Genomic DNA, 14,078 nt, shown 5'->3' on the forward strand with positions numbered 1-14,078 from the left:
ACTAAGTAATCTGCAATACTAAATTAGGTAGATCAAAAAATGGAAATAGTTACTTAACACAAAACTTATTAGAAAAAAACCCTCTCCAAATTACTAAAGCAAACGCTGAAAAAAATTAAAGAACTTTTACTGAAGTTTTTCTGTTGGATTTAGATTTTCATCCTCTTCACTCTCATTTTGAGAAACCAGGGAATCAGGAGGATAGGGAGCAGATGCCAGACTGTTTGGTTCACCATTGACAACAGTTACTATGCCTACAGGACCAGAAGCAGCTGAAGTTGTACTTCTTTGATCAATGCTCCTTTGAGGAGAACCTGAAGCAGGAAAAACTACAGAAAAGAAATGCAGCTTATGTGAACAATTCGTAATAAGGAATCTGCTTAACTGAATTATATTAAAATAACAACAGAAAACATTATCAATAGGCAAAACAGCAGTTAACTTCTTTCCTCAGGAAAAAAAAGCTTTTTTCTTAAGTTTCATTGCACGCAATGTCAATAGGCAGTGAGCAATAAGGTGGCTTTTGTAAACAAGATTCCACTTATTCCCTTTTAGCTTTATCAAATGTCAGAAGTAGAAGCTTTCATGCTGTGAATCTGCCCATAGAGTTTTTTCAAGGGTTTACTTAGGGCTACATTGCTTTTTTATAAAAATTTAACATTTTAGAATTTTGATCAAAAGAAAAATCCTAGCAAATTTTTCACCTCTGCTAAGTTCTTCTCTCCATTTGCTGTACAATGAACTGGATGTTTCCTTCTTCCAGCTACATGAAATCATATCTGAATATGTTCATATTATATGCAAAGATATACAGAAAAATTGGGGTACTGTAACATAACTATTAAATCAGCATGTCTTTCTCCAAGTGCATACTTCAAGGCCTCATTTCTCAATGCTAACCAGAATATGCTGCCATCACCCCTCAGAAGTTTCCAGCCACCAGTACAAATGCATTGTTAGAAACAGAGCGAGAGCAGCAAGTGGACAGGTCTGCATCAATAAGCAGAGCACAAAGCCATTAAAAGCAAAAGGCCAAAGCTCTAGTCCAGTCAGACAGGTAAAGCCCTCTAGAATGGCCTGTGATTGAAGTCCCTGCCATGAGTGCATATGAAAGCCTTTTGACAGAGAGGGAGCAAAACCATATTGCCATAAGGCTACTAACACATGAAGTGCTGAGTACACAAATGCAGACATACTGTGATAAAATCACACAAAGCTCAAGTTCATATGGCTCTTTTTTTCACGAGCCAGATGTGTCACAGACAAGCCTTGAAGAAAAAACTCATCACATCCTCACATTAGTCAACTTCTGTGCTATAAACAAAAGTGCTAACACACTCATCATCATTACTTGTAGTGTTTTTTGTTAAGACAGAAACTTACACAGCATTAAAAACCATTTACAATAATATTGCCCCAGCAGTTTTTTTATCACCAGCATTACATTGACCAATTACAATCTGAAAGTCTACGTTACAAAACACACAGATTAAAAACATGGCATTCACGAAAAAGACACAGTTCTGCCCATACTGACTTACAGGAAGAGTTATTTAGATGCTGGTCACGAAGTGTATGAAGTTCTCCTAATAGTTTGTCCATCTTTTGCTTTTTACCCTGTAACATTCGCATCTTGTTAAAAAGCTGTGCCTTCTCATCTGACTGGTGTTCAGACATTGAAGAGTTTCTGCTTTGTGAAATCTCTCTGGTAAGTGAAAGGCTTTCTGCTTGCCTTCTATTGTCAGGCACAGACTGTGTCTAAAAAGAGTAATTCCATTTTATTTAAAGTACTACTAAAAAAGGTAATTAAATTGTAAGAAATGTAAGAAACAAAAAGCTTTCTTATGGACCTTCTATACGCAACTCCAGAATCAACACCAAACCAAAAAATATTATAAAGGGAAATATCCTGAAAACACTCTAATGACATCCCAATAATATACTGAGTTAATAATTAAATTGCAATAAAGAAACTACTTCTCTAGACTTTCATGGAAACCCATGAGACACAAGGCATAGATCCGTCAGCTAATAACCCTTAAGAATTTTCAAGTTTACTGAGTTTTCAAGTTTGGGGGAAACTCTGGTAACTTCACTAAGAAATACAAAGGAGCAAGACAAACACTGAACTGCATTGTTAAATAGAAAATAAAACTGATAATCGCAAAATCTATACAGTACAATCTCAGGACTAACCTGAGAATCATGAAGTTGGTTGTGAAAGCGTTGAATTAAGTCATTCAATTCTTCATTCAGCTCTGATGTAAGACTCACTCCTGAAACACTACCTGTCGTTTCTGTTACAACTGGGCATACAGAAAAAGGGGAAAATATAAATATTTTTCCACAGCGATGAAATAAAGGCTATTTAAAATAAAATGTGTGGTTTAGCAACATCAATATACTGACCCTCTAAAAACACAGCACGTATTTTTAATTTTGTGTCCTTTCCACCAGCCTTACTCTTGAAAGATGACTTATGCTACAAAAATACTAACAAGACAACTCAGAGCTGCTTTGTAAAGGACCATAAAAAAAGGACTTTAGGCTTACTCTGTGTTTTGCTAAAAATGCCAGAGCAAAATGAAAACAACCAATTTGTCTAAGGCTGATAGAAACTTATTAGAAATAAAAATGCAATTATTTAATATAGCTAAACTAACAACAGTGCAGGTAATTTCACTTTCTCAAAATAATAAATTAACAGGACACCAAGCTTTCATATTGGTGTAGAGTTGCAATATTTACATCCGCAAATGAAGTCCTGGAATTAGTTCTTCAAGAATCTTTATGAGAGAAATAAATTTAAAAGAAAGCTTTTTGCCTTTGCCTAAAAGTTCATATTCAAACAATACTAAATATGCAAGTGGCAGTTGAAATACCCAAATGATTCCTCCTATTTCCCTCCAAATACAAACCAACAGCTCATAAGAAAGTCAAACACAAATATTATTTATTTTCCCCAGAGATTATGACTTCATTACACATATAGTAAATTTTCACTGTTTTCAAATTTTGGAAACATTTATTTTGCCATAAGTTGAATTTGAATCTTAACATTGAGTAGACCAATTCTTAGGAGAAAAACCCATGCTTTTAGGATTTTACAGGTAAACCACAGTAATCAGCTCTGGGTTTTTACAAGTAATTTTATAATGTTACATTGTCAACTCTTCAGAAACAGAAGCTTTGCAATAAAAAAAAGTCTTTTTAATGTGTATTTCACAATTCCAGCTTTAATCATTCAGTCAGCATGCTAACATGATATAAGAGACATCATCACCCCACATACCAGAATCATCCAAGACAGCAATGGCTTGCTCTGCTTTATGCTGCAAAGCAAGAAGAGCTGCCTGTCTTCCTTGAAGAGCCTTTAATTCCTCTTGCTGTTGTAGCATCCTTTTCAATAAATCATGCTGTTTTTTCAAGTTCTCCAACTCTTCTTTAGCTTCCTGTTGAGGATCTCTGGCCTGCAAGAGATGGAGCAACATTACCATAACTACAACTGTTTATCTGTTGAGAATTAGTAAAAGAAGTTTCAAAACAAGAATAACTTGCATATAAATTAAAAGCCTGGTTAATGGAAAAAAGTAAAAAGGAAACAGCTCCACCTTTCTGACAGTTTTGTTTAAAAAAAACCCTCAGACATCCAACAGGAAGAAACCTGTACCACCAAGACATGCTTATAGCTCCTGAGGGTTTAAGTTTTCTTTTTCTTTACAAAGCCAGACAGCTGCCCTAATGTGACCCAAAGACTAACCAAAGCCTCCCTCTGTCTTTTAAATCATAACAGAGGGTATTAACCTTTAAGACTGCTAAAGGTAAGCAAGGTAAGGATTGCATCATGGAGCTATATAAAACACAAAACACAAGATGTCAATTGATTTACTGGCCTAAAATCTCTAAAATTTTCAGAATAATGTTTTGGGCAGTATCTCATTTCTAACCTATAAGGCGTTAAGTTCAGTGTGCTGTATTTATGGCATTGATACTAGAATACGCCAGGTTTGGGTAAATCAATTTCATAACAAAAACATGCATAGAACCCGGTCTACATGGTTTTCAAACAATATTCTGAAATAGTTCTGAAAGAATGAAAGCATGCTGATCAGTTAAAATATATTAAAACTCAGTTATTTTCCTCATCCAATGCTAATTAGGAGCTGGAGATTTGCATCAAAACTTCTACTCAAATTAGGTATTTTAATGAGACATCCACAGTTAAGATCCTCATCCTGTCTGAAGTTGCGTTATTGCACTTTGCAAACGAAAAAATGGAAAAAACAAGCATTTACAAAGAACACTATTAACTTGAAAGCATAATTTTCTATCCATATAATATTAAGTTTTTAAAGTAGAAAATTCAGTCCAAATACTCTGCATCAAATGTCAGAATAGAAGCAGGCATCTTACTAACTAGTTCTGGGTACTAATGAATGCTACGAATGAATGCTCAACTTTCCAGCAGAGAAAGCTGAAAGCACCCAGAATTCTAAACTCGTCAAAGTGCCACTAAAAGATGCACCACAACTAACACTGATGATTGCTGTTTAACTCCCACCTTTCATATAAACAGCAGATTAGAGTCAAAATAGATCACACACTGAAATCAACACAGGAAAGAACAAGGGGAAGAAAGGGAACAAGGGTATATGTCTCAGCCTCACTCACCTATTAAATAATCCAGGCTTTATCTAATGTACCAGATTTGCTTGAGTTCATGAAAATTGCATTAACAAATTTTTCAAACTTAGTTCTACATTTAGACTAGTAAGCTTGACAAAACATTTAAGTCTTTTATTTTTGGGGGAAAAAATGATTGAATTAAAGACTTTTTAAAAATTAAATCACAGGAAGGACAACCATATAGACAAGCTCATAATGGGTAAAAAAAATGCTTTAGACACTGCGCCCCTTGAAAGTTTTCCTCCTTCCAACCAAATGTTTGTATCAACAGCTACAGAAAAACACTTGTGGAACAGTTAAGGCTACTAATTTCTAATTAGTTTTCTGTTTTTGGTATTAGTTTAAATGTGCATTGGCAGACTATTAGTGTAACCATGACAAGTGTCTGAAAGTCACATTTACAATATGTTTTCCCAATAAAGGAACAACAAAACTTAGAAGGATGATCTACATAAAATCATAAAACCTGCTGTACAGTTACATCAATGCTAACTTTCAACCCTAACAATTCAGAAGACAAAGTTGTGAAACATTTCTATTCAAAGAAAAAAATATTCTATGCAAAGACGACTAATTTGTGAAAAGACAGCTGGATACAGATAAGCAATCCAGTCAGAACATTCACTGTAACAAGTACATTTGAAGCAATTAATAAGGGAGTTGGGGGATGGGGAAGACTAGCCTGTATAAAGCCTATTTGAGGCTAAAGTAACATTTTGAAGTGTACCTTTGAAAGCAATCCATGATTGTGGCTATTAATCCCACAAGGCCAGATTTCCCTGTCATTCAGAGCAGCTCTCTCACTTTTCCCTTTAGGGCTTGGTGTAACATCAATGTCTGTAACCTGTTCTCGAGCAGCTGAATTCCCTAGATTGTCCTCAATGCGGGGCCGACAACTCAAACTAAAAGATACCTCCTATATTGAATAGTTTAGTATGTTAGATTTTGAAAATCTGCTCCAACTTAGCATGCATTTTTAAGTTACAAATCTACCCACTTTATCTTGTCAAATAATGAAAACTAATATCTAATAACATCTACTACAGAGTGAAGACAATTTTAGTCATTCTTAGAATTTGCACAACAATAAAGCTTCATGTACCAATCAACATTATATGACCAGAAGTATGCACTCTGCACGTAAAATATTCAAGCTGCACGTAAAGAGAGCTTAGATGGAAAATTAAGAGCCAAACAAAAAACTTAAGCACAAATTTTGCAAATACTGAGACAACTGCAAGTTTACATGGACACTTCTTAAAAAACATACCTGTCTCTTTCTGCATTTTCCAAATTTATTTTTTTTTAAGTTAAAAGTGCATCTTCCATGTCTATCATTTTATTTCCTTACAGAGACAGAAAGGGTTCTTATAAAGCCACAAATAAGTACAAAAGCTTCTTAATGTTTTAACTGTTTTATTTCCAAGCAGGTAAATTCTCTTTATCCATAGGACATTCAGTGTTCTAACTGGCCAGAAAGAACACCTGCTCTCTAGTACTTTTCTTCAGTGTAATAGAACAGAAGACAGAAACCTTAAGTTATTAAAATGCTTTTGTATCTACTACAAGATATGTTTACCTTGTTTAAAAAAAAAAAAAAGCTTTTATAAATAGAAAGGAAGATTGGACTGTTTATCTCAGCACTAAATTCAGAACACATTTTCTGAAGAGGTGCCCCATCTTTCCAAGAAATGAGAGAAACTCCTGTGCCAGGTCAATACTTCTGTCTTATCACTAGAAAGATGCTTGGACAACGGCCCACTAATGATACATTTCTAACCCTCCCCTCACCCAACACCCAATATTTTTCCCCACTAACAGGAACTTAAGAGATGAAAAATTGTATAAAAAGGTATTTCTTCCTACACCAAGTGAATGAATTCTCTGCCAAAGTATACATTTAATTCTTCATTGTAGTTCTTTGAAGAAGGAATAAAGATTTAAAAGATTCTTCAGATTGTTGTTGTGACAGAATCATTACTTTTTTTCTCGTATTAAAAAAATAAATCCACAAATGCATGGACACCTCCTGAATGGAGTGCTTGGGGATTTGCTATTTTTAAATTGAACTGCAGATTACCACACTATCACAAGACCCATGAAAAAACAAAAAAAAAGCCCTCATTTCTACCTTAATTGCTAAAAGTCAGCTTACCGTGGTATCTGAAGCCTCAGACTGCACATCAATGTTTAGCGATGTGCTCTCACCTACAGAACCAGATCCCACAGCTGAATCTACAGTCCGAACATCATCCTCCTCATTTTCTCTAGCCTGAAATATTTCATTGGCACAAATCAAAAGCTATATAAGGAGGCAGCAAAAATTAATTATGGAAGGCACTACACACGAAAATCAACACCCTCAGCAGCACCATCAAAACATAAACTGTCAACTCCTAAAAAAAGCTTACAGTGCAGAAACAAACATATTATGTTCTCAAACTTACAAGCATCTTTTGCAAAAATTTCAGATAGGATTTCTCCTGCTCTTTAAGGTCATCTATAAGGTGTGATAAACGCTCAACATTGGCCGATCTTTCATTTTTCTCTACAAGATCATCCCGCATGGAGCTGGCCTTAGCAATATAGTCGCGAATCTGAACTAGTCTGCTCACAATCTGCAAAGACACTGAAGTTACTGAATGCATTCAGCTACAACTACAATGTATTCAATGCACAAGACACAGTGATAGCAACAGCAAAGGAGTAATGAAAGGGGGACAGGTTAGTACTTTCACTCCTCCAAGCACTCTTCCACAAGTGGTTAAACGTCAATAGCCTTTATAAGGATAGATTTATGCATGCAGGAAGTTGCAAGGCTGAAGCTCAGGGCTTCTGGTCAACACAGGCTAAAACACAACTGAGCTCATCAACATAGTGACGGTCAACTGTGAGAGCACTTTCTGCAGCCACGTAAAAGGGAACCAACCTCTAAAATGAAAGTCATTACTTCTGTTACCAACAAGCAGATTTCTAAATAAGAGTAGATGATTAAGTTTGGTTTCACATTTTCAAAAGAGTAGGAAGTTAAATATTTCCAATAAAGATTTTTACTTTGAAGAAATTTAGAAAGCAGCACTGAAGATTAAGAGTCAATATTTGTAGACTTTATAGTCTGTATAAATACCTGGCTACTATCCATTGCTTGTTCTCCCCTTCCATCTTCGTGAGCAGACGCTTGACAATTTTGCAAGAAATCCTTGCTTAGAGCAGCTCCAAACAACTCTTTACGTTGCGCTGATACCTCACCTTCCTTTTTTTGGGAACCTGAGGCAGCATCTTTGCTTTTGTTAGTGTTAATCTGTAGTGACAGGAAGTTGAATGGTTTTTTGTTTTCATTAAGTTGACGTTTGTTATTAGCAGCCGTTGCCCTGCCTTGAGAATCGCTTCCAATGCTTCTCTATATACAGACAAAAGAAAGAACAATTGCTTTATTTTTTATCCAATATGTTCTCAACACTGCTTAGTTTCCCTGCTTGTATTACTACTTTACAGTATTATTAGACTGATTTTAAAGTTACTTAATCAGTCACCAACTCACGAAAAGTTAGCTGAAGACAGTGCCAATAATTTTTTGCCATAAAGTCTTCAGAAAGCAAATGCATCCTCCCAGAACAATGAGAAGCAAAAACATTTTGTAGTTTCTCAGAATTTAGTTCCACATTTTTCCTGTGACCTTGACCTTTACTGTACCAAAAGGCATTCCACTTCTCCAGGTACATTTGAGAGAAGAACAGTAATAAAAGAGTAATATATATTCCTGTGCAGAACATAATACCTCAGAACTTCAGCTTTTCTTTAAAACCTTGTGAATAGCAACATGTTGCCCTAACATACGTTTGAGGAGGAAGTTATGCGCAGCCTTTACTGTAAGTCAACACAATGAATCTCACTGGAAAGAACCATCATAACCAAAGAAGTTAGCAACAACCTTTGGTAAAGATGAACTAGCCTCTGTTGTGAAATTGTTAGCACAAATTTATGCCTTGTTCCTAAAGAATCAATCCCTCATATTTTTCCTTAGCTTTGGACAAGGGAAGGATGAATGTGCTGTATTTCCAAAAAAGTAGTTACAGCTCAAGAATTTGTGCCATAAAATTCTCTGCTCTACTGAGGAGCAGCTTTTAATGATACTCCTCTGCTTAATCCACAAGGGTAAGGATGTTCAGGATCACTAACTGGCAGTTTGAGAACAGACTTTATGAAAATAAGGTAACAGCTATTTTCAGGTAGCATACAAGTATGATGAGTAAGAAATACTGCTCTCAGGACACAGGAATTTGTTAATGGCTGAGAGCAAGAAAGTGAAGACAGCTATCACACAAACAGAGGAAAGCCATAGTCCTGAACTTTCCCTTATTTTCTGAAAGTTCAAAACCAGAATTTTGATTTGGTTGTCATGGTGTCTGCAAGTCTGTTTTTTTTTTTTTTACCTTGATCACTTATGAAAGGATTCTTTATTCATCTGTCATTATTTATCTTTATTAAGATAACTGAATACATTTCGGAGTCACATTTCTAGTGGAAGCTAGTATTCACACAAACCTGATCCAGATCACTGAAGTTTATTCTTTGTTTAAGCCTTTCTAACTCAGCCTGCTCTGGAACAGACATCTGAGTCATGTATCGAGCATGAGGAAAGCTATGAGAAGTTCTGGTCTTCCGTCGTTCCATTCCAGGTGAAGATTCTGGAGATATGTCATTAGTAAGTCTTGTTTCCCCTTCCCCGCTAAGCTTTTTCTTGTTTTTCTCTGAAGACCTGTTTGCTTTTTTCTGTTGACCTCCCCAGTCCTTAAGGGGAAGGAGAGAGAAAAAAAATCATATTTGTTTTCCACACAGACTAAAAGCAAATGTTTGCATTCTGTGAGAGAGTTTACTTCCATTTTAGAAGTAAAAATAGCAAGCCACATTGAAATAAGCTCTAAGTTTTCTAGAGGAAATGTCACCTTACAAAATAAAATTTTCTCCACTGCATAATTAAAAATAGCTTGTCAGGAAATTTAAAATCCATTTCATCCTAAATGCATTAAATTAACTTCAAAAGAAGCTCAAGTTGTATTTTTCTTGTTTGCTGGGGACTCTTTTACTTTCAGGAGTTCAGAACGTTTTAAATTATAGCTTTCACTTTCATGTCACCTACAATGCTTTCGTGTCTAGCTACTTTATTTACCCAAAACACTTGCCATAAATACCTCTCAGACCCCACAATCTATGAATTATACCCATTGCTTGCTTACATTACCTCAGGTTTTCCAGGTGAAGCTGCACTGGATGCAAGGCCATGCATGACAAGGCTGAGGGGTTTGCACTGTTACCTGCCACTAACAGAATCTAGCTGGTAATTCTAATGTACAGCATCAAATGGCAACAAAAAGAAGAATTTTACCGTGTTGTTCAGCCGGTCGTCAAGGCTCTCATTGCTCCAGCTGGGCAAATCTTGATCATTCATGCCTTCTTCAAAGGGACCACCTCCTGCTGCCATGACAAGTGATCAATAAAAGCTATCTATAAGAAGGAGTTGAAAGAAATGTGTGTATTAAAATCAGTTTACATAGAAAATTTTAAAGATTCATGATCTGAGAAGACAACTACATATTCATTATAAGATGAAAACACAAAGCTGTTTAGGAAACGAAACTCCCCATTTACTATGCTCTGTTACTAGAAAAGTATCAATGAGAAGAACACAGAAACTGGCATTAAAAAATAAACAAACAGTAGGTGTGGGTCTGGGGCTTTTTAACCTCTGATCTATGAAAGAAAGTTGGGGTTTTTTAGTTTGGGGTTTTGGGGTTTTTTTTTGTTTTGTTTTTGTTTTTGAGGCTTTCAATTGTCCCCACTTTAAAACAAATTATACAGTGCTCAGAAAGACCGTTTCATAATTCGTAAAGCCTACACTTTCAGGCCCAGGGCTATGTCTATTTGATACAATAAATGACTTTGGAGACCTAGGATGTCAAACTTCCACATTCATTTTCATACTGAGATACTGAAAACAGAGTACTGAATGACACACTTGAAAAAATACAAGGAAAACAGACATCAGTAAAAGGATTTTTACTTTTATTACCACTCATTAAGCTATTTAAGCAGTGAATGACCTGCCGCTTACATTACAGTTTCTACCAAAACCAAACAAAATAATGTGGGTTTCATAGAGCTTAGCTGCTCTTCATCAGGGTCACTCTGTGCAATATAAAGCAACTTTAAATGTTCAAAGTTTTCATTTTCACTTCTTGTTTTCACATTAGAACTAAAAAAAAAATTGTTAAAGCTGAAAGATCAGAAAAAGTATTCCTTTATGAGAGTAAAATTAGATTAACCTATTCCAAAAGGTAAAGAACACATAACTGTATTTGCTAAGTGCTGCTGGCACAATTCCACTGCAGAAAGCTACAAAATTTACCTATGAAAAAACTGTAACAGATACAGAAGAAAAGCAGTCTTGCAGAGATTTACTTTTTCCAGCTCATTTCCACCACAATGTTAGGACATAACCCTAAGCTTAACTGAAAAAATAAAAATATAGAAGTTGATACGAACTACTTTCTCAACATTTTACTGCAACTATCGACTACTAATTTTCACAGAGTGCATGTGAAGAAATCACCCAAAACTAAAGATAAGGAAGTATTTTAAAAGTTTGTTGTTTTTTTTTAATATCAGTTCCAGAAAGGAAAACAGATTAATTTTGAACTAAGTTTAAAAGCTGTCCTAGTACACCCGTCTTGCTTTGGCATAGGATTCCATCAAAATCACACAGTACAGCCCTCTCAAGAGGCACACTCACAAATTCCTATGCAAACACAGACAACTACCAAATCATAAAGGAAATGGGATCTACCAGTCATGGCCCTTACACCATAACCACATCTCACTCGGCAGCGTGCCAGCCTAGGTCACGGTGATGCAGTTCGGAGTCATTCCGCTTCTGCATCTCACAACCCCGATCACAACACTCGCAGAACAGCTGTAAGTGCCTGCTGCTTTGGGAACTCTGCCCTTCTGTCCCCGCACAAGAACTCATACTCCCTTCTTCATCCCAACAGAAGTGCCCACTAGGCCATGCAACCAGAGGGTACATGCTATAAAAAGTTTGCAGGGAAGCTCATGCTAAAACTTACAAGCATTCAAAGCAAATGCATAGTTATCAGTTTAAAAGCAGCCACGATTTTAACAAACTCTCCAGTTACAGATAAACTGCTCAGCTCTGTAGATGCCTAAGACCCAACATTTCAACAGGCACTGTATCCTGACCTATGTCACCGAGCATGAGGAGGATTAGAGGCCATCTGGGTTTACAGTTCCATTCTGTAAGCCGTTTCCTCATCATCATGTTATATAATTCTATTAAAACCACAGCAAAAGTAGTTTTTCCCTACCTTCTACTGTAAAAAGAAGTGGCAATATTCCTTTTTACAAAATACAAGTAACTACTCAACATTTATTTATTTTAAAACTTTCACAAAACCTGTTCTCAACTATCTTTGCTGTAGGAGACACATTACCTCTGAAGTAAATTCCATCTGCCCCAGATGGAATATTCTGAATAACAGGACTCTTGAACAAGGAGACCCAGCATACACCAACACACCCTGATAAACACGGCTCAAAAATAACAGTATGTTCATTACTTCCAGCAGATTTTAAAGTGTTCTAACAGAACTGTCCCCCTACCAAAAAGAAAGCTTCTAAACGTCCCTATTATAGTCTTTGATACCTTCAAATGAACTATAATCAAGCGAGTTTAAGATCAGAGAGCTCTGATCTTTAACTCAGTTCAAGAACACAGCAGTTCAGCTAGGTTTTTTCTTCTTTCACATGAAGCTGTGCTTTCCACCTCCACATACACATTTCACCAATACGCATTTTTTCTTTGTTTTAATTTTACCAGCCATTTCTGCAAAAAAATCCTCTTCTAAAAACTTTGCTATCTGCCCATTATCTACCTGTCCATCTATCTACAGCAACCTATTGCTAATTTCAGGTTCTTGCAAGTCATAGGAACTGTACAAAAGCTTTGAGCGTGTGGCTACTGCCTTACAAACTTTACCAGGGATTTGAGAAAAAAAGAAGACTCTAAACTATACTTTCTACAGTAATAATAACTTCAGATAATATGCAGAATTATAGGCAAAACATGTAAGATTAGAGTCAAAACATCCTGCCCGTGTATCAGCAATATGTAGTTGCACAGAAGAAACACTACTTAACACACGAGCAAAACAAAGGTATGTACTTCAAAAGGCTTTTTTCTACAGTAAAGATGCTCTTGAGAATTTTTTCCCATAGCATTCATGTGAATGCACGAGCTCTCTAGAGCACCTAATACTGCAGAGAGAAAACTTTTGACAATTAAAAAAAAATAAACGGAAAACAGAAAGTCGCAAAAAGTCATCATAGCACCACGAAGGCTGAAAATGGGGCCAAATATTTCTTTTTAAGACGTGCGCTCCTCACTGGGCATTAACTCCTTAAAAGCAAACCATACAGTATCATCACACAGGAGCAGTCAACAGAGCAGATCCTCTCCTGGCGCACCGGATAGCGCTCACACCAGCCGCACACTCACACACCCTGGCTATGGGCGGTGTGTCCGGCACTCCAGCTTCCAGCGCCGGGGCCTCCCCAGCGCCGGCAGGCTCTGCCGTCCCGATCTGTTCCGATCCCAACGGCAGGCGCCGAGGGCAGGCCCGGCGGGTCTCGCCGCCAGCGGGGCCGGCGGAGCGGGCGATGGCCCGGCGGCTCTGCCGGCCTCACCGCTCGCTGCCTGAGGCGGGCGAGGCGCTCCCGGCCCGCCGGCGGCGGGCAGAGATCCCGCTCGCTCCCGGCGCCAAAGCCCGGGCGCCGCGGGGTGCGTGGGTAGGCGGGCTCTGCTCAAGGCGCCTCCACTGCCGCGAACGCGGCCGCGTCTCCTTGGAGAGCGGATAACGCGCCCTGCCCTGTGCGAGGGGCGCGGCCCGCACAGCCCGCTGCTACCGCACGGTTTCCCCGCCGCCCCGCACCTGCTTCCTTAGTCCACTGCCCGCTCCTCGTCCCGACCCTCGCGGGCCGCCGCCCTGGCCCGCCACACCAGCGCGGCCCCGCCACCACCAGGGAACAGGGACGGGGAAGGGGCAGCGCGCCGCGCGAGGGGCAGGAGAAGGCGGCTCACCCCGCGCCGGAGGGGAGGTCACCCGGCCTGGCTCCTCCTCCACCGCCGGCCGCCACTCGCGGGGCCCGGGCTGCCCGGGCGAACGTTTCGCTTTCGAGCAGCGGAGGAGCGGCGCGGCCTCGCTTCGTCCGACGCGGCGGGACAGGGCTGGCGGAGGCGCTCACGACGCTCCTGCCTCAGCCACCGCCGCCATCTTGGCCGCCACTACGCCGGGAGCGCGGGGGGCGGTTCCTGGCGG

General features: G+C 38.6%; 1 protein-coding gene across 30 annotated transcripts in view; it reads right to left on the bottom strand.

Annotated features, from left to right (window-relative positions):
* The window catches only part of PCM1 (pericentriolar material 1), a 40,648-nt gene that overhangs the window by 26,411 nt on the left and 159 nt on the right, over positions 1–14,078 (bottom strand). For 16 of the 30 annotated variants that reach the window (XM_041479715.1, XM_041479718.1, XM_041479714.1 and 13 more), the window contains exons 1-11: positions 13,841–13,999; positions 10,073–10,191; positions 9,232–9,477; positions 7,814–8,086; positions 7,134–7,304; positions 6,842–6,958; positions 5,414–5,602; positions 3,293–3,470; positions 2,197–2,306; positions 1,542–1,758; positions 131–329 (exon numbers count right to left, since the gene is read on the bottom strand). In XM_041479715.1, coding sequence (XP_041335649.1) covers positions 131–329; positions 1,542–1,758; positions 2,197–2,306; positions 3,293–3,470; positions 5,414–5,602; positions 6,842–6,958; positions 7,134–7,304; positions 7,814–8,086; positions 9,232–9,477; positions 10,073–10,168 — 1,796 coding nt within the window. In that variant the 5' untranslated portion in view covers positions 10,169–10,191; positions 13,841–13,999. Of the gene's footprint in view, positions 1–130; positions 330–1,541; positions 1,759–2,196; positions 2,307–3,292; positions 3,471–5,413; positions 5,603–6,841; positions 6,959–7,133; positions 7,305–7,813; positions 8,087–9,231; positions 9,478–10,072; positions 10,192–13,691; positions 14,000–14,078 lie in introns of those variants that run through there. The other 14 variants (XM_041479734.1, XM_041479733.1, XM_041479724.1 and 11 more) reach the window with 6 other exon arrangements.

Source organism: Pyrgilauda ruficollis, unplaced genomic scaffold (assembly GCF_017590135.1).
Source record: "Pyrgilauda ruficollis isolate IOZ18807 unplaced genomic scaffold, ASM1759013v1 scaffold5, whole genome shotgun sequence".
Classification (NCBI taxonomy): Eukaryota; Metazoa; Chordata; class Aves; order Passeriformes; family Passeridae; genus Pyrgilauda; species Pyrgilauda ruficollis.